Source organism: Sus scrofa, chromosome 1, assembly GCF_054392235.1.
Source record: "Sus scrofa isolate SSC_HxYL_T2T_F1_AM1 chromosome 1, Sscrofa_HxYL_maternal_Yorkshire_Landrace_v2.0, whole genome shotgun sequence".
NCBI classification, from domain to species: domain Eukaryota; kingdom Metazoa; phylum Chordata; class Mammalia; order Artiodactyla; family Suidae; genus Sus; species Sus scrofa.
The window spans coordinates 219,989,879-220,014,144 of NC_139383.1; the positions used below are offsets into that span (position 1 = coordinate 219,989,879).

A 24,266-nucleotide genomic window follows, 5' to 3' on the forward strand; every position below is an offset into this window, starting at 1 on the left:
CTGCGTAAGGATCTGTAAGGCAATCCAAAGTTTTAGTGGTTGATGTTGAGAAGCTCTTAAGGAAATATTTTGGATACTTCTATGGTCTTATTTAAAACAGATTATATGCCTCTTACTGTATGCAAGTGTTACCTACAACTACAAGATAATTTTGAATAAATCCTAGCACTGTTACTTTTTTTTGCTTGTGAGGAAATCTGTCTTAAGCTACCTCAAGATTTTAATGGTCAAAGGACTCATAGTAGTATCAAGTGCTTTTTAGTGTACTGAGTTTTAGAATATAATCTAAAAGTTCTAAAACATAACCATTCCAATTTCTTTTCTCCCTAGAGTTCCATTGTAGTTGCTGTTTTATAATCCTTGTAGAGAAGAATACTGAAGTTTGGAAAAAATGTTAGAAACTATAGGTAAGACACATTTCTTCCTATTTTTATAATAATTGAAACTCCTTCCATTGGGATCTTTGAAATATGGTATGCTCTACATACCAGGATTCTGTCTATGGTAATCTTCATGTAAAAAATTTTTATTCACTATCATTATACTGTGGTAATGGGTTTCTATATTTTGATGATTTCATATGAAGTGTTAGAAAAAATATACCATTTGTAAGCAAAAATTTAAAGCATATGAAATGTTCTGTCAATTATGGATTTTAATAAAGCTCAGTATAAACCCAGTTCTGATTTATTAACCAATTCTGGTTACTCTTTGTTTCTGGATAGTGCCAGAAAGTATTTTAAATATTGAAAGATTTTGCCAGTGTCTTACTTTGACTTTATTCATGGCAGGTGAAATAGTACCGAACTTTGGTTTTAAGTTGATAAAAATAATAGTACCAAACATGTAGGCTGACAAACTTAAGTGAAAATTTATAGAAGTTTAGTTTCTACATGAGATAATTTAAGTTGAAATACTCAGATTTTCTAAGCTCATGTGTTAATCATTTTTTTCACACTCCTCTTTACTTTTAGAGAAACTTGTTAATAGAACTAGTTTTAGGTATATCAGGTATGTTACACCCAGTTCCTCGTCATCCTTCACCTGACACTGCAGCCTTTGCCCTTTCCAGAGACCTCTTTGGGTCTGATTATTATCTCGATTTCACTTGATGATGGTGCCTTGATGATCATGGCTAGTGCATTGACACCTGCAGATTTTGAGGGTGGGGGAGAGTGGGCGCCAGGAAAGGAGAAAGAGTTGTTTTTGTGATCATGGGCATCATTACTGTGACATTTCTTCCTGGTACTATGCCTGTAATAAGAATGCATGGGTGTACATTTCCTTCATCACCTATTTTCTACCAGAGAGGCTTCTAGTCCACATAGGAAAGTTCCTAATAAGAAAGTGGGCAGCAGAAGGGACATACTGGATTATTTAAACCATTACCTTATAATCTTCATTCTGTAAATTATTACTAAGTTGTACACCTTTTAGAAATTGACATGGGAATTAATACTAGATTTGTATTCTGAGAATAACCTTGAGAAATATGAACCAGGGTGATTTTCTCAAGTGTAATTTTATTATTATTTGCTTTTAAAATCCTGCATATGAGTAAATGTTATTTGTGTTTGTGAGTGAACTCGTGGTTAGTGTGAATTCATGTTTTAGTTTCCCTATTCCTGCATAATTCTACATTTGGTGCTATAGAGAATGTCTCTGGTGATAATTCTCACTTTTTTTTTCCTTTCTTTTTTGGCTGCTCCGTAACTTACGAAGTTCCTAAGCCAGGGATCAGATCCGAGCTACAGTTGCAACCTGCTGCTGCAGCTGTGGCACTGCTGGATCCTTAACCCATTGTGGCAGGCTAGGGATCAAACTTGTGTCTTAGCATTCTAGAGATGCCATTGATCCTGCTGAATCACAGTGGGAACTCCAATTATCACTCATTTTAATTACTACGATATGGCCAATATATTTTAATGTATGCCCTTATACCATCATGAATCTATTAGGACGTATGTCTGAGCAGTCTCCATTTTTTAAAATGCATTTTGTTTCACTTGTAAGTAAGGAAGAGAAAGTGTGAGAGAGCGAGGGAGAGAGGGAGGGCAAGCGTGAATTTTGGGATTTTTAGGCTATTATTTGTGGTAGAAACTCACTATCTCATGGAAGCATGCATGTAAGATGCTAGGATTATTAGGGATACACTCGTTGAAAATATTTACCTTTGCAACTTTGTGCCTGATTCAAGGTGATTAATAAATATTTGAGTTGTAGTGTTTTTGCATACATACATGTGCTATTTAATTTTGGAGTAGTAAGACATTTAAAGTAACAAATGCTGTGTTTTTGAAGAGATAGGCCTTATTGTGATGTATTTTCAAGTAAATTCACAAGTTTATAATGCTTTGCTCCTTAATATATGAAATTGTCATATTTTAGATAACTCATCAGTGATGTTATTCACCTCCACGTATTAGTTTTATTTCTAATTTTTCTTGAATATAAATTATTTAAAAAATGAAAATATTAGCATTTACAACATCACAGTGTTTGGTTTTCATTAGTTTTTTTTTTGAAGTATAGTTGATTTACAATATTTTTGTCATAATTTCTGGTTTTCATTAGTTTTTATGAGAGATTTGAAATAGCTAGTATTGGAATTCAGGTATGCTTCATCTGAATTCGTTTGTCTTTGACAGTTAGTTGCATGTAGCATGTGCACTATAACTGGTTCCATGCTTTCAAGCTTTCTTACTAGAAGCTTCAAGATTTGAAGATTATACTTACAATGACAGGTTTTAGTCCCTCCATTTTTCCTGAGTCACTTTGAGCTCTCAAAAGGAATAGTTTTAGTATTTCCATAAGCAAGGTTTGATGCCTGTCTTTTGCTTTTTGGTTTAGACAAAAATCGGGCCCTGCAGGCAGCTGAACGCTTGCAGGCCAAGCTGCGTGAGCGTGGGGATGTGGCAAATGAAGACAAACTGAATCTGCTCAAGTCAGTGTTGCAGAGCCCGCTCTTCAGTCAGATTCTGAACCTTCAGACATCAGTACAGCAGCTGAAAGACCAGGTAGGACACGATGCTCCCTGAGGAGGCCTTCATGGTGTGACATGAATCTCATGAAGTCTTGTGTTTCTCTGAAAGGATGATTTTTGTATGTGTTAATGAGTAGTTAATGAAGTCATTTAAACCTCTGAATGAATGAGACCTGCAGATTCACTGTGGTTAACCCTCCAGCCTGCTCCCAGTTGGTAGATGATATGACATTGGGTTGCAGCAGTGTAGATGCAGAAGATTGAGTTTCTACTGGAGAATGGGCTGATAAAAATATGTTTAGGGTGGGTGGCTGTAGACTTGGTTCCTGTCATCACTAAGACTCATTGTTCATGTGATCTTGCTCATTCAGATTCAGACATTCAGTACACTTACAAGGTTTCAGAGGAGCCTGGATTTGCATGTGTAATCATGTGTGTGAGGAAGGGAAATCACCTCTATTTTGACAGTAGAAGGAATAATTACATTGTCATCAGTTAGAGGAATTGCAATTCTCACTTCTTAGAAGAGTGTAAGTAGCAATTGCTCCCATGACAGCATCAGATGGCGGTAAACATTAGAACTTCTAAATGGAATACAGTGTTTTATTTCTGTAAAAATTATGAGCATTAAGAAGTCCTCCTGGCATTTATATTAAAGCTAAAACATATCACAATGACAGAATGAAAACTGGAGTCATAGTTTTTTAACTTACTTAATTTAGTGACTCTCAGGTTTTTAAAAAATATTTTTTAAATGGTTGTTATCCTCACAAGGTTTGAAGTCAGTCTCATTATGCTTTCAGTCCAAGTTAATTCTCATTCTGATGATTTTAATTAATATTAATGCAATGGCTGTGGATGACTTGCTAGCAAATATTATGCCTTAAAAGTTTAAAATGAAACCTGAATATGAATTTCATAATTTAGTAAAGTAACAGCTCCAATTAAAAAAAAAAGTGTTCAAATGCAAAAAGAACAAACAGTAGCAATAGATGAGAAATTTGTTTGGTGTCTTGTAACTTCTTAATCTAGATATTTTGTTAGCCAGAAAAAAAAAAACAATTATGTAAGTAGATCAAAAAGAATCTTTACAAATATTTTTTCTCAAGTGAATTTCTGCTTAATGATTTTAAAGGCCATGACAATGATTTAAAAAAAAAGAGGTCTTTTTGTTTTATGTAGTTGTGTTTGTTTCCTTTGTAAATTATGGAAAAGATTGGTTTTAGCTTCTTATTTTCAGAATGGATTGGCAAGCTTTTGGAGAAACCCATATCATGAGTATAAGTGTAATTATGATGTGGAAAATTACCTGGATTTTAGAGAGTGTGAAGATGTTGAACAAGTATCTTCTCCTCTTATTGTATTATATAAAAATATGATTAGAAGGAGAGGAAAAATTGAAAGAAAAAGTACTAGTAAGTATGTGAGGAAATACTATTAGTCCAGTGAGGTAACTATTGAATTTTTGCTTCCAGGCAGCATCATGTAAGAGAAATAGCATATGTATTCACCATGTCTGCTGAGAGGAGGAGGGAAGTGGGCCTACTACTTGTTGTTGAGCTTGTTTTACTATTTCTGAAGGGAAGCAGAGTATGGGGTCTAAAACTGCTTGGGTACCATGGGATTTAACTGAAATTTCTTTGGAAATTATAGCATAATATATTGAGCTTTGTAGTCTGTGACTTTGTTCATTGTGATCTTACTATATTAATGATAGATGCTAATACACACTTGACCCTTAAACAACATGAGTTTAAACTTCACAGGTCTACTTCTATGTGGATTTTTTTCAATAAATATGTTTATATATCATAATTGTATTTTCTCTTCCCTATGATGTTAATAATATTTTCTTTTTGTAAATGCAGTGTATAATACATACAACATACAAAATGTGTTAATTGAATTTTTTTGTTATCAGTACAATTTCTAGTCAACAGTAGACTATTATTAGTCCAGTTTGGGGGCCGTCAGAAGTTATGCTTGTATTTTTAACTTTGCAAGGGTTGGCACCCCATCTGTCTTTCCTGCCCTCTGCATCCCTGGGGTGTTCAAGGGTCAACTGTATTTTGAGGCTAAGTAGGCTGTGATGTTTGTGAATTATGTAAACATATCTTAACATGCCTTTGGACTTTGGCTTATTGGTCACCTCTCCAAATATTAAAAGGGACCAAGGAAACCATCAATTCTTCCTTCTGCTTATTAGCACAGCTGAGTTTAGAAGAGTATAGCCAGAACTAGAATTTGGGTTTCTTGGCTCTCAAGACATGGCCCTTACCCTTAACCGCAACTTGTCTCACATCCCCCTTCTCCCCATCACTTCACAAAGGTAAAAATTTAGTCCCTAGATGCCAGGAGTTTAATGTTGGTTGAAGCCATCAATACTTCCCACATTTTTTGTGATTCTTCAGTTTATTCTTCATTCTTTATCAATTCAGTTTCTTTTGTTAATTTAACCAATTTTTTTTCCTTGTGTGACTAGAGAAAATTTTCACAAACTTTTATTATTTTATCTTAAAGTTTAAACCTAAATATTTTAGATGTTATGTTAGATTTAAATTTTTATATAATTTACTGTTGTAAATTGATTAATATTTATAATTTAGTATTTAATCCATTTTAGGAGTGAAATTTGTTTCGTGCTTTTAATCCAGCAGTTATACAAATCTGATGAATGGCTAGATTTTTAAAAATTATTTTATACCTAAATTATATTTTCAAATATGTAATTTTACGTGCATGATGGGCGCGAGTTACTATCCCCGTCTTTTCTTAGTATTGCTGGAAATGTTGACACCCTTCGATTTTCCTCTGCCATCATTCTGTTTTTTAAAAAGCAAAGAAAGTGAATAATTGAAAAGCCCAAGGTATACATACCATATTGGGAACATGATCATACTGTTGTATTAATGACAGCTGCTGACATGCCATGTTGAATTAAGCCTACTATTTTTTTCCCCTTAGATCCTTCTCATTACTTCTATTCAATTATGTTTAATTTTACCATTTTGCATCTTCAGTATTAAGACTGCCCTTAGAAATCAAACTGTTTCCCTTTGGCAAATTAAATACTTGACAGGTGTGTAACTGAGAGGGCAAAAAAGCCATGCCCTGAAGGGATGTGCTATTTAAATATTGTCAAAAATATTAACAGGTCTGAGAGTATAATTGATGCTTCTGTTTAACTCTGCCACATTGTGTATTGTTCTAACCGCCAGCTAAAAGGATGTGTGCTATTAAACCTGAATAATCTCTAATAGCTCCAGTTCATTTCCTTTTACATGATTCCTGTTTAAGTGAGGAAGAAAAAAAAAAGGAACTGTGACTTTGTGTCAATGATCTGTCAAGTACAAATTCTCAAGTAGCTTCCTCACTGTCACCTAGTCATCACAGCTAATAACTGCAGGGCCTGATGCATATTCATGACAAAAATCTAGCTATTGTGGAGGAAATAAACACGTTAGCAGTGTAATAATAGAAACTTGTCAACCATGAGAATGTTGGATTTGCATATTTATTCCATGACGTTTCTGTAGTCCATTATAGGTGGATCTTGCTTTCGTGATTCATTAATTTCCTTGCTTTCTGAATCGACTATAGGCACTAAATTAAATTGTCTTTTTACCCTGAGTTATTTGTAGGAAAATGATGAATTAAAACTGTAAATTTCATTAGAAACTTAGGACTAATCCTTAGAAATTGTCATTGCTAAGATTTTTTTTTTAAGTCATGGTTACAAAGACCAATTCTGATATTGAAGAAAAGAAACAATGTGGGTATTCAGGTTACAAATACAGGTTTCCCAAGCTGCTGATGGGGAAAACTAGCCTTGAGGCACAGAATATTCTGGAGGTTTCTCTGTGTCAGTGATTTCTAGCCTTTTTGGAGTGTGACACTTGGTATTTTGTTGCTGTTCTTGTTTGATATTTCCAGGTTCCTGGTTCATTCACCTTTCTCGCAGAAGTGTTGGCTTGTATATATATCATCTAGATATATAATATGTGTGTGTGTGTGTATACAAAAAAAAACCTGGAGCCAGAATTTTCTGAGTTTTTCATAGGAAAATTTATAACATCTCTTAAAATAATTGGAAAGATTTAACATAGATTTAGTGTTGGAAATTACTGTTCAATATTGATTAGAGTAATTCAGTCATTTTTTTCATTTTTAGTCTTGATAATTACAGTCTTCATGTTATAAAATTGTTGTTTTATATTTATGTGTTTTTAAATTTCATCTGTTCACATTCCCAAAAGAATTTGGAACAGCTCCTTAAGGAGTGACTAATCGATGATGCAAATGTCTATCTAAAGAGACCAAATAAAATTATTAGAAAATTGATATATTAAGGATCTTGGGTAACTAAAATTGAATATATAGTTTAATCCTCATTTCCAAGGACAAAGGCACAAAAGAACTAGAGAATTATATATTGCTCAGTGGGAGATATCATTCTGTGCACCAGATTTTCCTTTGGCAAGTGGGAGAGTTATGGGAGCTCATGGATGTTTTTATAGAAAACTCATAATCATTTATTAATAAGCCTTTGTTGAGCACCTAAAATAAAAATACAATGAATAAGTAAGCTGGAGGTTCTCACTATCCTAGAGGGAAGGGTAGGACATCTATAGTCTTACGTAATTAAATAGAAAAATCAAGAAGGGGAGCAGTATAAGAGGAAGAAAGAGGAGGAAATTACTATCTTTGATAAGAGGAAAACTTTACACTGGAAGTAACATGTAAGATGGGTCTTGAAAAATGAATAGGAGTTTTCTGCAGAGATAGAGGAAATAATTCAGGTGCTGGGAACAGTGGATATAAGCGTACTGAGCAGTTGTTCCTGATGGGGTGGTTTTACATTCTCCCTCCCCAGGGGACATTTGACAATGTCTAGAGACATTTTTGATTGTCACAACGGTGGGTGGTGAGGCAAATGCTACTGGAGTGCAGAGTCCAGGCATGCTGCTGAACATCCTCAACATAGCATAGCCCCGCAAAACAAAGAATTCTTGGGTCTAGAATGAGTTCAGTGCTGAGGCTGAGAAACCTTGACACAGATTACGCACATACCTGTATTATCAGAACAAGAGGACATGTGAGGCTATTGGCAAGAGAGGAAACTTTGGTGCCAGATTGTGAAGGATTTTCTAAAGTAAGGCTTTTTGTTTTTTGAGGGTATTTTTTTTTTTTTTTGTATCATCTTTTAACTTCCTTCATTGAATTTTGTTGCATCAAGTAGAAATCATGTTGTTTATCTTTTAACCATCCTATTACAATACAGTATTTTAACAGACACTTTATATTTATTTCTTCACATTTTAAAAATTGTAGTAAAAAACACATGATAAAACTAAGGTCAACATTTTGTTGGATGAGACCCTCAATTATAATTGTAAATCATGTGAATTGTGCTTCAAAAGACTGTTTTTTTCATCTTTCTAAGAAGGAAATACACTCAGAATACACACTAATTTAGTAGTAGCTTTTCTGCCAAAGGGTACATGTAGTGTGCCCTTTGCATCTTTTTTTTTTTTCTTTTTCTGATGCTCTGTCTTAAAATAGGAGCACATTTTATAAAACCTAGTGAAACAGGTAGTCACTGTGTTCTTCAGAGGGTCATTTTCAAATACCTGATGTAAGTAGAGGGTGTGGAGGGAACACCGTTCTCCTGGGGCCTGCCTGAAGAGCCACTCCACTGCATTTGTAAGACTGCCACATCAAGTTCATGGCCAAAGTGTTGAGGTATACTTTTAAGCAATAATAGCAGCAGCCCCGACAGTTTCTTACATTTATATTTGTTTGGATTGATGGTAAGTTTATAGTTATGGAAGTTGAGAATTTTCTTACTCTGTTTTGACTTTGGTTATCAGAAAGATGCTGTTTTGTGCAATTCATGTCTCAAGGAACAGAGATGCCTGTGTTTCCTCAGCTTCATTTTATTACTCACATAAATGACAAAAACAAAACCCTTCTGTCTGTAGTTTCTAATGTGAAACTGAAATGAAGATGATTCATCTCTACCCTTGCTGTCAGTGAAGAGGAAATGACTACTGTCTCTCAGGAATGCCTAGGATAAATTATGACTCGGAGTGGGAAAGAGGGAACAGAGGGAAAGAAAATATGACTTGACCCTGTTAACGGAATTATCTAAAAATCGAATGGAATTCTTCCCAGTTGCTGTTGCCTGTGAAAATCAGAAAAAGTATTTTTTTAACCTCTAAAATGGTTTTGCTTTTGATAGTGCCTTGCAGCAGCCCAACAGGAAAGTGTTTGTTTCTTGGGACTTTAATGTACATTATCTAGGAGAAGTTAGAAGAGAAGGAGTTGATGCTCATGTTTTTACATTTACCATAAAGTTTATTTACTGTAGGAATTTCAAATACTTTATTTTTGGTACAATAACAGCTTTTAAATGTTTGTTCCTTTAACTAAAAGTTTGTAAATATAGAGCCTTTGAAGGGACTGAAATTCTTGTTTTATCCTGGGCAAGAAGGCACTGTTCAAGCTTTTTATACAGTGCTGGATTAAAATGCAACACCATCTTGCTATTGGGTATGCATGTGTGTCTAAAACAGCAAATGGTGCTAATTGTATGGTGTTTTTGTGACAAAGTTAAATGGTCTTTGGAGAAGAAGGAAAAAAATGTGAAATTTGCTGGGTGTAATCTAAATCTGTTTTTTTAACCTAGGATTAGAATAACAGAGGTCGATTTGCTTTTGAAGTATGATGACAACTAGGACAGTTACTATGAGAAAGCCCTGGTGTGCTATGGGTTTAACCAGTCCATCAGCTCTGGGAGGTGGGTTTTATCGTTATTTTGTCCATTGAGGAAATTGGGGTTTTAGAGCATATATGTAACTTAATCCTGATCATATAATTATTCACTGGTATCTTTAGAGGAGAAATCTAGGTCTGTCTGACCTTGAAGCCAGAGCTTTTTTAACTATAATTTAGATTATTTCTCCATTTTTAGTTCTCTAATATAAAGCAACAAATACATTGAAAAAACAGTCAATAGGATTTCTAAAGAGAATGGCATTTAAATAAACCTTTTGTAAATTCAGATTCTTTCAGGTTTACTGTTTCCTTTAATTTCTTTAATCAGAGGACCTTTTCACTATAAACCAGAGCTTTCATTCTATTTTTATTGATAATTATGCTAGGTTTTAAAGTAAATGAACTAGGTAAAGATAATAGTGGATGGAGAGGCAACATGGCAAAGTTAAATCAGTCTTCATATGCCCATTTCTTTTTTTTTTTTAATAACTTGTCTGGAAGGTTTTGTTTTATTTTTATTTTTCTTTAAGCAGACTGTGAACAGTGAATCAGTTTTATCTTCTGGAAGTGTGGGACTGATAGAAAAAACACTGCAAAAATTCTAACATGTCATTTGTCTAAATTTTCAATTTCTAAATTCCCATTTCTTGTGGCATTGAAAATAATTACTTAATTTTGATGACTTTGCACCTTTGATATAGAAAATTTCAGCATACTTTTTTTTTTTTTTTTTTTTTTTTTTTTGTCTTTTGTTGTTGTTGTTGTTGCTATTTCTTGGGTCGCTCCCGTGGCATATGGAGGTTCCCAGGCTAGGGGTCCAATCGGAGCTGTGGCCACCGGCCTACGCCAGAGCCACAGCAACGCGGGATCCGAGCCGCGTCTGCAACCTACACCACAGCTCATGGCAACGCCGGATCGTTAACCCACTGAGCAAGGGCAGGGACCGAACCCGCGACCTCATGGTTCCTAGTCGGATTCGTTAACCACTGCGCCACGACGGGAACTCCTCAGCATACTTTTGATAAGAATATTATTTTTGGTCAAGCTACATTCTTTAAATTTTTTTCCCTTGGAAGTTTTGTTAAGAAAGCACAGAAGTGTTGAGATTTAAATAAAGGAAAGACATTCTGCAAATGCACATCAACACACATGCCTAGACTGCGGTGTATATGCTGCGCTCCACTTGCCATTTGTTCTTAACAGGCATAAAAAGGAGTTTTAGAATTCATTGTATTTCAGGTTTGTGTGGAGTCCGCTTACCAATTCTGGGATAAAATCCATACCATGTTCACCTTTGAATACCTTATCCCTACCATGACACTTTACTCGAACTCAGTGAATGATTGTTGAATTAATGAGTACATGAATGTTCTTGAATATTCAAAACTGTTGTGCATTAATAATTTAATCTTTCCTTGCTGAGAACTAATGTTTAACATAAATAAATGAGCCAAATAACTGAAGTTACTTTGAAGATGCCTCATTTTTCTCTTAGTAACCATAGGGAGTACATATGTCACTTAGCAGCCACCTTCATCATAGCGATAAACATGTATTGAATTCTTACTGTGTACCCAGAGCTAGTCCATGTACAGTTACCTGCTTCATCATTACAACAATACTGTGAAGTAGATGATAGTTTCCTCATTTTTGCAAATGGAGAAATGGAGGCTCGGAGAGGTTAAGTGGTGGAGTTTGTCTTTGAATGCGGGCAGGCTGACTCAAGAGACCAGGTCATAATCATGGAACTCTTGTCTTTTTTTGTTTGACTGTCCCTGTAAACAGTATAAATGAACATAATTTCATGATTTCCTGGTGATCTCTAGGCCTTTATTTTGATTATCTGATCTCACACCCTGGCCGAGTTGTCTAGTTTGGAGATTGGTTCAATCTAGATTTGTATTCTGGCACTGATATTTATAAATAAATGATCTTAAGCAAGAGTTTATTTCTTAAGATGGAAAAAAAAATTTATCTTGATGGAGTCTGTTTTTTTTTTCCTCCTTTAGTTGTAAAATGGGAACTAAATAATAAGGATTTAAGAACTCTTAAGACATAAGCCCACTGCTTACCAAGCACTCAATAAATATCAGTTCTCTGCTTATTGCTTTCTCTTCCTACTGAGATTTAATAGTCAGCATTTCTCAAAACAGATTGGTCTCATGACCCCATTACATTCTTAAAAATTACTAAGGACCTCAAAAAGCTTTTGTTTTTGTGGTTTTATTCATCAATATTAATCAGGTTAGAAATTAAAATTGAGAACCACTGTAAAAATGTATCTATTAATGCATCTACAAATGATATTAAAAAGCCCATTACATTTAAAAATTAGTGAGAAGAGTGGCATTCACAACAGTTCTGAATATTCAGAGTTCTTTGCCTTCTGTACATTTTTGCACATCTCTTTTATATGGCTCAGTAGAAAACAGTGGATTCTCATCTCTGCTTCTGCATTTGATCTGTTTGAATTTGTTGTTTTAGTTGACGTATATGAGAAAATCTGGCCTCACGTCAGTATGTAGCTGAAAGTGAGAGGAGAATGTATAGCCTTTACAGATACTGTGGATCTCCTCCTTTGACAGGGCACCAAAACTCTTGGTAGTTTCTTAGATGTTAGTTACAGTGTGGAATCTGACACCAAAACAATGAACATTTTGTACTCTATTACAGTAAAATCTATCTTGTGCTTTGAATTTTTACTTTTTTTTTTTACTCATGCATAATTTTATATTACATTGGTCATCTGGGAAATTTGAAAAATAGAAAAATTATATTTCATATTTCATTATTTAGTATCAGAAAATTACACTTGCTAATATTGCTTCTGTGTCAAGCTCAGAGTGGCAGATGCAAGTTTTTTAAAATTCTCATTTTTGCTTGAAAGCTGAATTTCACTACTGGCAACAATTACTGTCAGTTGTTTTCCTTGAAGTGACAGGCATACTATGTTTATTTTTTGAGAAATTGTCTGCCATATACTCAAGTCTGTATAGTCATTTTTTGGTTTTAAGTCATTTGTTCAAGTAATATGGTACCCATGAAAAAAGTAGCTTAGTTTATCTTGCAGCTCAATACAACAATAGTGCTTTTCTTCTGACACTGTACTGTATATTTATTTACCATTTTGAAACAATTTAAAAAGATATACATTCAAGAGTCAAGAATGAATAAAAGTAGTAATTGTTTCTGCTTCATCACAATTTTTATGTGATTCAAAGGTAGAGAAATAGATTTATTCTTGCTGAGAGGAGCTGAAAATAATTTTTTTTTACAGCTTGCCAGAAACACCTCTCCCCTAATAACAATGATAAAAGTAAAGATACTATCAAAAAAAAGATCAAACAAGTATGGAAAATAAACCATTGTTTTGTTTTTCTAAATTGGCGACTTTTTTTCATTTTAAAAATTTTGTTGAAGGAGGGTTATAGTTGATTTACAAAGTTGCATTAATTTCTGCCCTACAGCAAAGTGGTTCAGTTGTACATACACATCCCCTTCTTTTTCAGATTTTTTTCCCCATACAGATTATTACAGAATATTGAGTTGAGTTGCCTTTGCTATAGTATAGGAAACCATTGTTTTTTAAATAATTGGAAACTAGCAGGAATCTCACTCAGTGGAAACCCAGAGATAGGTTAAAAAATTCTGTTATGTATCACTTTTATAGAACTTAAAATTTCTTTTATAACAATAATGAAAAACATTTATAACAAAATTATGACTGTTTTAAGTTCATGTTATTTTCCAGTCTTTACCCAAGTGTTCATATATGTATTTTAGGAAGTTGTGGGGGAAATCCGAATCTATTTATGTTGGAGTATTTCTAAAGACTTTAGTGAAACTTAGACCTTCCTTAAAAAATTCTTTTGTAAAATACAGAGTACTCTGAATTATGCTTCCTGAGCCCCACATTTTAGTGCAATATGCCCTGTGGACTGATGATAATAAATATCTCATAATTTTAAGAATAAAATTTTCATAGGTTCAGCTTTGAGTGAAAACTAGAGTGCTAAAAATGAAATAGCATAAATTCTGCTATGGGGCTATTCACTTAGATGGACAACAGTGGATAAAGATCCTAAGTTTACAGCTTTGTGCTTGATATTCTCATTCAGTAGCCTGTAGCATACACATTGCTTTGTGTAGATTATTGATCATCCATATGTGCCCTCCTAAATAGCAAAACAGAGAAGACAGAAGTCTTCAGTACTCTTTAATCTATTTCCTTCTTTAGGCTCTGGTGTTCTTTGCCTTCTCTCTTTAGTTTTCTGGTTTATAGTTGATCCTTTTCAGCACAGGGGAATTTTAAAACAAATATGCCACAGAAACTTTGTATTGGTAATCTACATAGAGGTAGATGCTGAAATTTTACATTTTGATTACTCAACGCCTCCTTAAACATTCTTGAGTTAGGGAACTATTTTCCAAGTTCAGTATCCTTATTTTTTATATTTGTCAGCCAGTGATAGTGGCCACTTTAAGAATATCTCCAGGAGTTCCCGTCGTGGCTCAGTGGTTAATGAATCCGACTAGGAACCATGAAGTTGTGGGTTCGATCCCTGGCCTTGCTCAGTGGGTTAAAGATCCGGCGTTGCTGTGAGCTGTGGTGTAGGTTGCAGACGCGGTTCGGATCCTGTGTTGCTGTGGCTGTGGTGTAGGTCGGTGGCTACAGCTCCGATTAGACCCCTAACCTGGGAGCCTCCAAATGCCGTGGGAGCGGTCCTAGAAAAGGTAAAAAGACAAAAAAAAAAAAAAAAAAAAAAGAATATCTCCAAATTATAATGTGGATTCTAGACCACTCTCTGCTTTGCTACTTTATAATTCTTAACTATGAAATAAAATATGTGAATGAACAAAAGGTAGGTCTCATAGAAATGGTGAAAGTATGCTCTTTTCATCTGAATGTGCTCCCCGCCCTTATAACTTGCTGCTTCATTTTGTATCTTGTTCAGTTCAGGAGCTGTGAACTACTTTCTGTTCAAAAAAGCCTGGTCACATTAAGCTAATCTGCTTTGAACATGCAACTCAATTTCTTTAATTAGCTTTTAAAAATAAGGATCATTAAAGCAGAATGCCATCATCAATTACTGTGCAAGGGTTTGCCTGTTCAATAATGCATCAAAGTTGTGCTCTGCCTGGTATTTCACTGAAAGATTTATAGAAGAGGAGGTTTCTCTTGGTTCCAAACTTGAAATGGAGTTCTATTATGTATGAAAAATTTTCCCTGTGATTGCTGCCATTTCAGGTGCTGTTATTCATTGAATACTCTCAGCATCTTATCCCTGTTTGTATTTCATATTTGGGAGAATTTCCAGAGGGTGTTTTACAGCATTTTTGTAAATTCACAAGATAATAGGCACTTTACTTGCTCTGTAAGAAGTAAAGACAAGGTGCAGATTAAAAACACAGTCTGCATTTCTGTGAGGTGCACCTGTTATGGCAAATTCCCCAGAGAGTGCCTTACTTCTTATTTTTCGTCGTGTTGAGGAGCAACAAACAAAAATATAGGAAATTGAACTGGCAACATTATATGTTTATAAATTTGATTAAAATCTACTAAAACTAGGGTTGCAAAATCAGTGGTCATTTTTCTTGCTTAAATCAAAATAATATATATTTTAGCTTATAAATGATAGAAATACAGTATTTGCCAAATGTACGTAAGCATTTGCATCATTTTATTCTCATTGCTGTACTGTGAATTCAGAATAAGTCAAAATAACAGGACTGCAAATCAGGCTTGAATAATCTATATAAAAATACAATGGGAGATTGATTTAAGCAATCATTATTGTAGACATTTATACAAGTATTTCTGATAAGACTAAGGTTAGCTATTAAAATAGTGCTAATAATGTTAACTTCCTTTCAGTTAAGAACCCAGAAGGGGTAAATAAAATGTAAGAACTCAATATATCGGTATTTTTTAGCAGTTTTAGTTAAGTGAATCTACATATTTGAAAATTTTCTATTAGGTTGAGCTTAAGTGCATAGACCATATTTATATGGTCAAAGTATTTAAGACATGGCTCTTTTTGGAATGACATTAATTTTAAAGAATAGGTATTATAATTGCAAAAATAAAAAAAACAGTTTATAATTTAAAAATCTTACAATTATATCAGCCATGTACCAGGGTGGGTCAGAATACTTTAGTTACAAGATAGCATATTGATTTTTTTTCTTCTTGTAATTTGATGTTTAATTAAGTGATACAAGTTTTAAAATATTCTTTGAGGAAGAAAAATCTAGATAGGCTCCTGAAGTTAAAATAGTTGCTGAGGATTCGTCTTGATTTGAGTACTTGTTAAAAGATTCATTCTGGGAATGGGGATTAGCCAGCTGAATCCTTTTCAAGGATTGATATGACTTGTGGAGGGTCATCTTTTACAAGTCATAAACTAAGTTCCGTCTTCACATGTTAAGTTTCTTAATTTTCTTTCATTGGTAAAGAAGGAAATGAATGCTTAGTAATTGACCTTTAAATTGAGAGTTTCTGTCAGAGGAGATATAGCTTGATACGTAGAAGGGTATTCCTCCCATGTACTTTCTTTAAGAAAGCGTGTTTATGTTATTCATTGGGGTATCCCAGGTTCTCTGCTCTGATTATATCACTTATTTTGTAAACTTAAAAAAAAGTTAAGATGTACAATCAGGAAAAAAATATATAGCTCAAGGATTTTTCACAAATTGAATATACACATATAACCCCTCACACAAATCTAGGTACCAGCTAGATGGTACAAATCTAAGTTACCAGCTAGCTAGGTACAAATCTAAGTTACCAGCACTCGAAGAATACTCTCTGTGTCCCCTCACACAGTCGTAACTACCCCAAAGGAATCACTTGTTTTTCCCTCACCTATTTGAGACGTAATATATCATGTAAGTTTAAGCTGTATATGTAATTTTTCTTTTCTTTCTTTTTTTTTTTTTTCCTTTTGTCCTTTTTTTTAGGGCCACACCTGCAGCATATGGAGGTCCCCAGGCTAGGGGTCTAATCAGAGCTGTAGTTGCCGGCCTAAACTACAGCCACAGCAATGCCAGATCTGAGCCGAATCTGCGACCTACACCACAGTTTACAACACCACAGCTTACACCACAGCCAGATCCTTAACCCACTGAGCAAGATCAGAGGTCAAACCCGCAGCCTCATGGTTCCTAGTTGGATTCGTTTCCGCTGTGCCATGACGGGAACTCCATGATGTATGTGTAATTTTTGATACACATTGTGAAATGCTTACCACAGTAAAGCTAGTTAACACATCCATCCCCTCACATAACTGTTTGTGTGTGTGTGGGGGGTGATGAAAACATTTAAAATCTACTCTGTTGGCATCTTAACACTGTATTGTTAACTGTAGTAGTCATGCTGTATGTTAGATCTCTGGGATTTTTCATTTTGGAACTGGAATTTTGTACCCTTTGACTAACATCTCCCCATTTCCCCCACTCCCAGCCCCTGGCAACCACCAGTCTACTCTTTGTTTCTATGGAGTTTGGCTCTTTTAGATTCTGCACACAGATTACGTCAGATACTATTTTGACTTTTATCCCGTAGATAAATATTTGAATTTTCTATAATGCAATCTGAGTGTATATACTTTTGTACCTGGCTTCTTTGTCTTTGATTGCGTTTGTGAGGTTCATTTATGTTGTTGTATATAGCTATCGTTCTTTTCATTTTTATTTGTGTAAATGTACTAGAATATGATTGTCCTTTCTTTTGTTGATTGTAATCTTGCTTTTTTCCCTAGTTTTGGGTTATATTATAAATAAAACTGCCACCAATGTTCTCACACAGGTCTTTTGATGTTCATAAGTGTGCATTTCTCTTGCGTATTTACTTAAAGAGTGAAATTTCTGGGTCTTAAGGTATATGTATATTCAGCATTTGTAGATTCTCCCAAACCGTTTTCCAAAGCAGAGTTGTAGGTCCTTGCTCTTACTATACTGTATGAAAATTCTCTTTACTCTGCATCAGGACTTATACTTTGTACTGCCAGCCTTTTCTCTTTTTCTCCCATTTTATCCATTCTAGGGGTATCTTGTTGTATCATATTATTATTTTAATTTGCATTTTCTTGATGACTGATGATGTTGAGTACCGTTTTATATGCTTATTGGTCATTTGGATATCCTTGTTTGTGGAGGTTCTGTGTATGTCTTTTGACCATTTTTCTATTGTTTTATCAGTCTTTTTCTTGGCAAGGGTATTTTATATATTCTGAGTGCAACTTTTTGTTGAACATTTGAGTTAAAACTGTCTTTTTCTGCTGTGTTTTGCCTTTTGACTCCTGTAATTTTCTTTTGATAACCAGAAGTTTTTAATAAAATTTTTATAAAAATGTATACCATTCAATTTCTGAAACATTATTGGAGGTTTATCTGTTTTATTAATCCCTTTTTCCCCTAAAAGAGCAATTTTTGGCTTTATTGAATTTATTTAATGTGTTTTTTTCTATTTTTCTAAATTCTGGTTTAATCTATGTTATATTCTTCCTTTTTCAAGTTTAGTATACTGTTTATTTTAGCCTTATGATACAGATGATCAACTCATTGATTTTTTTTTTAAGCTTTCATTTTTTCTAATATATCCATCTAAGTTTATAAATTTCTTTCTAAGTATTGCTTTAGCTGCATCCTACAATTTTGGTATGTTTTATCTTCGTTGTCATTTGATTGAAAGTATTTAATTTTTAGTGTAATCTCTTTGATCTATGGTTTATTTAAAATGTACTGCTTAATTGAGTACCATTTTACTTTTTGTTACCTTTTTCTTACTGATTTCTAGCTTAATTTACTGTAATCAGAGGTCATCTATATCAGTTCTTTGAGATTTGTTGACACTTGCTTTGTGAACTGCCTGTGGTTTGTTTAGATAAATTTTTTTTTGTATTTGAAAAAAATTAAGCATTCAGTCGTTGAGTATATTTGTCAATTAGGTCAACTTTATTTAGAATGTTGTTCAGTTCATCTGTATCCTTAGTGATTTTTTTTTCATTTTATCAATTAGGGTAATGTGTTATAATCTCTAATTATGTTTATGGACTTGCCTGTTTCTCATTTGGATTCTGATTCCTTTTACCCTGCCTGTTTTGAGATTATCTGTCTAGATTAGTAAGATTGTTTCGTCTCTCTGTTGAATTGACTGTTTATAAATTGTCCCTCTTTATCTCTTAGTAATAGTTTTGCCTTAAAATTTATTCATTTAGCTGTCCCAGGCTTGTTTTGTTAATATATATGTGTGGTGTATCTTTTTACCATCTTGGTATTACCACTTTTTCTGTATCTTTTTTTTTTAAGTATTATTAACTTGTATCTTTGGTAAATAGTATGCATTTGAGTTTTATTATGTTATCCAGTCTTTTTTTTTTCCTTTCTTTTTTTTTTTTTGCTTTTCTTCAGGGCTGCACCTATGACATATGGAGGTTCCCAGGCTACGGGTCAAATGGGAGCTGTGGCCACTGGCCTACACCACGGCCACAGCAATGCTGGATCCTTAACCCTTTGAGCAAGGCCAGTGATGGAACCCTCAACTTATGGTTTCTAGTTGGATTTGTTTCCACAGTGCCATGACGGGAGCTCCTTGTGTTATTCAGTCTGACAATTTTAGTCTTTTACTTTGAGTATTTAACCCCTTCATATTTAATGTAATTATTGATAAATTTCAGTTTTAATTTAACATTTTTGGTTTCTCATTTATTCATTTTTGCCTTTTTTTATCAGTTAACTTTTAAAATTTTATATTCCTTCTCTACTGGCATCTTATGCATACATAATTTTATTAATGTTTTATTGGTTACCCTAAAGATTATAGTAAGTATTTTTGACCTACTAAACTTAAAAATTATTTTGAGTTAATTATAGATTTATAGAAAGTTTTCAATGTGGTATTTGTGTAGTCCTATATAGAACTTCACCAAGTTTCCTATGGTGGTTACATCTTAAAGTATCATACCATAAATCTGATACTGGTGCAATGTGTGTTAACTTTTTCTGTTTGTGTCATATTTTTTCACTTGTATAGATTTTGTGTAACCATTACCACAGTCTCAATATCTATCACCACAAAGGTGTCCTTTATGCTAAACCTTTATATTCATATCCAGCCCCTTACTCCACACTGTTCTTAACCCCAGCAACCTGTTCCATCTTTGTAATTTAATCAATTCAAGACTGTTACAAAAATGTAATCATCTTATATGTGACCTTTTGAGATTGTCTTTTTTTTACTCAGCATATCACTCCAAGTTGTCATGTATATTAATATTTTGTTCCTTTTTCTCACTGAGTATTATTCCATGGTATGGGTGTACTCACTGAGGGACATTTTGTTTATTTCCAGATTTTAATCTTAGAGTTGAAGCTGCTATAAGCAATTATGTACAGGTTTTTGTCTGGACATAGGTTTTATTTATTTATAAATGCCAAGGAATGCAGTTACTGGGTTATATGGTAAATATATATTTAGTTTTTTTCAGAAACTGCCAAAATCTTTTCCAGAGGAGCTCTACTCTTTTGCACTTCTACCAGCAGTGTATGAACACTTCATTTTCTCCATATTATCATCAGCATGTGTTGTTGTCACTATTTTTAAGTTAGTTATTCTGATAGATATAAGTGGTATCTCTTTGTGCTTTTAATTTGCATCCTCTACTGGATAAGAGGCTGAATACCTTTATGTTCTCATTTGCCATCCATCTGACCTCTTTGGTGAAATGTCTCTTTGTGTCTTTTGTTCCTTTTTTAAATTAGATTTTTTTAAGTACTGAGTTTTGAATTTCTTTATATATTCTAGGTATGAGTCATTTATCATATATGTGTGTGTGTGTGTGTGTGTGTGTGTGTGTGTGTGTGTATCTTATTTGATTCTTCTTTTACTGGTACTTTCACTACTTCCTGGAAATGAAAGGAACTTAGTACATTTCCATCCCATTTACCCTACTCCTGTCTTTAGTTGAACTAATTATTCAGGTAGTTCAATTCTACATGGACTTTAATCTTTACAGGTTTTAGATTATGTGTATTAAGCAATTTCTATTTATTTACTCAAAATGTTAAACGTGTGTGTGTGTGTGTGTGTGTGTGTGTGTGTGTGTGTGTGTGTGCCTCTGCAGTTTTTTCTGCATCAGGAAAATTCCGTCAGGGATCATTTTCTCTCTGCCCAAGAATTTGTCTTGGCATTTCTTTTGTACAAATCTGAAACAATGCTTTGTGTGTAAGTATGTGTGTGGGGGGAGGTGTTCTGAAAATTCTAGATTGTTGCATTTAAAAATTTTTTAAGTTCTCTTAGCTTCCGTGTTTGATTGATTCTTTTAAAAAGTCAGATACCAGCTTTATTCTTCTTTGAAGGTAAGGTCCCTGTATGCTCTCGGGGCTTTTAAGATCTTCCCTCTTGGTTTTCAGCTGCTTTACTGTGATAACCTGTGGTAGTCAGCCTCAAGGGTGGACACTGTAATCCTCACTTTCTGGTATTCATGCTCTTGTGTGCTACTTTCTTGAGTGTGGGCTGGGCTTATTGATTTGCTTCAGATTAATAGAATATGAATGCGGAGGAAGTGATGGTTTCTTTTTGATCTTTTAAAGATTTTCTTTCTTTTTTTTTTTAAACAGTGTTGTACACAGATTTTCTAATTGATCTCAGTAGAAAAGTTATTCTGATACAATTCCCAAGTGAGTTTACTTTTATCTACAACTAAAGAGAATTTTTGTTTTCTTGGGATGCTATTACCAAAGCAGCAGCTCTCTTAGTACATCTCAAGTAAGTTGCTTGTTAGGTAAAAGGACACTGTCCATTTCTCCTCTAATGCATAATGAATGATGCCCAGAGCACTGAACACTTGTTTGTTCAGATGTTTTCTTGTCTGTTTGCTTTTGTAGGTGCACATTTTTCAGAAACTCATTTTAGAGCTCTTTATGCCAGTCATAATTATTTTATATTTGTATGGCCTTATTATAGAATATAAAATTTATGCAGAGATCTTTTTCTGTGTAAACTTATTTAAATTCATTTGAAAGACTACACAGATGAATTGATAAAATAATTCTTGGTGAATCATTTGTGTTAAATGAAACCATGAAAGCTGAGGAAAGATCTCATAAAAATTGAGATTTCTTTAATGAAATTATTTCTCAAGTGTCCAAATTCTTGCTCCACCTTTTAAAGAGGCTAAATTTGAGAACCAAAAAATCCATATTATGTGAGTGTGGTTTATAGATGAAAGAAGGTAGGGACCTCCCATACGTTAAGATATTTGTGAATGACTATACAAAGGTTTTAAGTTAATAAAGGGCTTAAGATGTATATTTGTCCTTTGCTATGATTTTTGCTTTATCTGAACTTTTAGAGTAACTGAATCTTTTTACTGGTTCTGACTGCATCTTACTAGAGAGCTCCTGTTGTAAACACTGAGAAGATGTTTCATCTTCTCCCTTCACAAATAATTTGACAACTTTTTCATTGAATAGCTTACATTCTTCATTTATGTTTTAGGTGTTAGCACTAATTAAAATCCATAAATTAATATATGTTTATTTACTTAGAACATAAAAGACCGTTTTAGATTAAAATAGCCAGAAGTTAAACAGAAAACATAATTATTTGGTGACTCTTGCTCATTTACTAGCAACTTCCATAAATTATACAGATTGTTTATCTGTATATAAAAATCACCAGATAGTTATGTTTTCTTCTGTTTATGTCTATAAACCAAGATGGGAGTCTAGTTCTTTTTATTAAACGTTTGTACTGTGTTTGCTGTGAACAGACCTATCAAGGCAAAGAAGATATATTCTTGTTCTACCATGGGATTATAGTTCAAAAAGCTATTATTAAAGCTATGGCAGGATCAAGCAGTACCTTTGTGCTTTTTCCTATGGGTATAAGTTTTCAAATTAAAAAACAAGCCTTTGGTATCATGTTATAATTAAACTATAGTTTTTAACCATTGTGATCGCTTTACTTTTACATCACATGTACTTAATGGTTGAGAGTAGATAGGAGTCATTGACATTGGTTAAACCTTTAATAATTTTGGAGAGGACAGTTGATATTCAGTATCCTATAACTTTATGTAACTTTACTCTTAGAATGCCTTTATACTTTGTCATACATAGTATCAGAGTTTCTTCTTTGCCAGTTAACTTCATATAGATAGACTCTTTGTTCTTATAATGTGACTCTTTCGTTCTGGCTCACTGTAACAAAACTCCAGATATTTTTTCCCTATGCAAACATACCATAGGCATTAGGTCCTGGTGTGTGGGATCCTCAGCCTGTCACAGATTTCATTGTGCCATCTGCTTCAACCTGAATAGTGTATCTTCTGCCGGCAGACTTTATTGAAGTTGCCATGCTCAGATTAAAAAAAAAAAATCAGGTTTGGCATAAGAAGCTTGCTTTTGAAAAATAATAATTGATTATGCCTGCTGTAGATTTAAAAATAAGCATTTGAAAGGATACCCAAAAACCTCGTTCTCAAACACATTGATCTCTTTTTTATCTGCGGCTGTAGAAAGCCAATATAGTGGTGAATTACTGGTAACTCTGATAATTTATTGAGTTTCATACTTTATTTTTAAAGACACATAAACTCTTAGGCATGGATTGGTGACATATTGTGAAATATTTTGATTGTCTGTCAATGGAAGCTATTTACTAGTGTCTCGTTTCCAAAAATGATTTTCTGAATGATTATTTGCTGTTTGTGTAATACAGGTGATAAGAACACCATGATAAAAAAAATCTAGGGCATGATCTCCCTACTGGGTGTGTGACTTTGTGTAATTTTGTCATTTGTAAAAGGGAAATAGTGATACTTGAAGGGCTTGGGGGAGATTAGATCAGAGTAGGTCCTTAAAAACTGCGTAAATATTTATTCTGCAAATATATATTGAATGCCAACTCTGTGTAAGACACTGTCCTGGAGAATGAGGATATAATAGAGAATAAAATAGTCAAACTCCTATACTGGAGAATTCTACATTCTAGTCTGTCTTCACAGATTGGGTTGGAAGCTCCAAAACAGGGTGTCTGCCAGGTGATAATAAGCACCATGAAGGAGAACAGGGCAGGGCAAGCTCTCAGAGCCTACTGGTGGGTTGCTGCCTGGTTGGTGGCAGGGAGGGCTTCTCTGAGATGATGTGGAGTGCACTTGGATGAAATAAAAACATAAGCATTTAAACACTTGGGGAAGGATGTACTTGGCTGCTAGAGAGAACGGTTTGAGTTTGAGGAATAGTGAAGTGGTCAGTGTTGCTGGAGCTTTGTGAGTAAAGGACAGAGTGCTGAGAGATGAGTTCAGAGAGTGATCTAAAAACATCATTGGTATGCCCTTTCTTATGATTAATTATAAGTAAAAAGTTGCATTCTTGACACCCATTAGAAATGTGAAAGCAGAATTGGCTCTTTGCACTGTTTTAGTGATTTTTTTTTAGCTTTAATTAAATGTTATTAGGCATTTTTTATATTTATCATTTTAACATTTTTAGTTTTTTGAAT

The 24,266-nt window shown here is 34.0% G+C and overlaps 1 protein-coding gene across 50 annotated transcripts in view; it reads left to right on the forward strand.

The window, feature by feature from the left end:
* MPDZ (multiple PDZ domain crumbs cell polarity complex component) overlaps positions 1 to 24,266 on the forward strand; it is a 434,463-nt gene that overhangs the window by 292,254 nt on the left and 117,943 nt on the right. For all 50 annotated transcript variants that reach the window (XR_014821624.1, XR_014821629.1, XR_014821625.1 and 47 more), the window contains 2 exons: positions 331 to 407; positions 2,851 to 3,017. Coding sequence is in view for 38 of the 50 variants with exons in the window: in XM_084985533.1 (XP_084841659.1) it covers positions 392 to 407; positions 2,851 to 3,017 (183 nt within the window). In the remaining 12 variants the exon portion in view is untranslated. The remainder of the gene's footprint in view (positions 1 to 330; positions 408 to 2,850; positions 3,018 to 24,266) is intronic.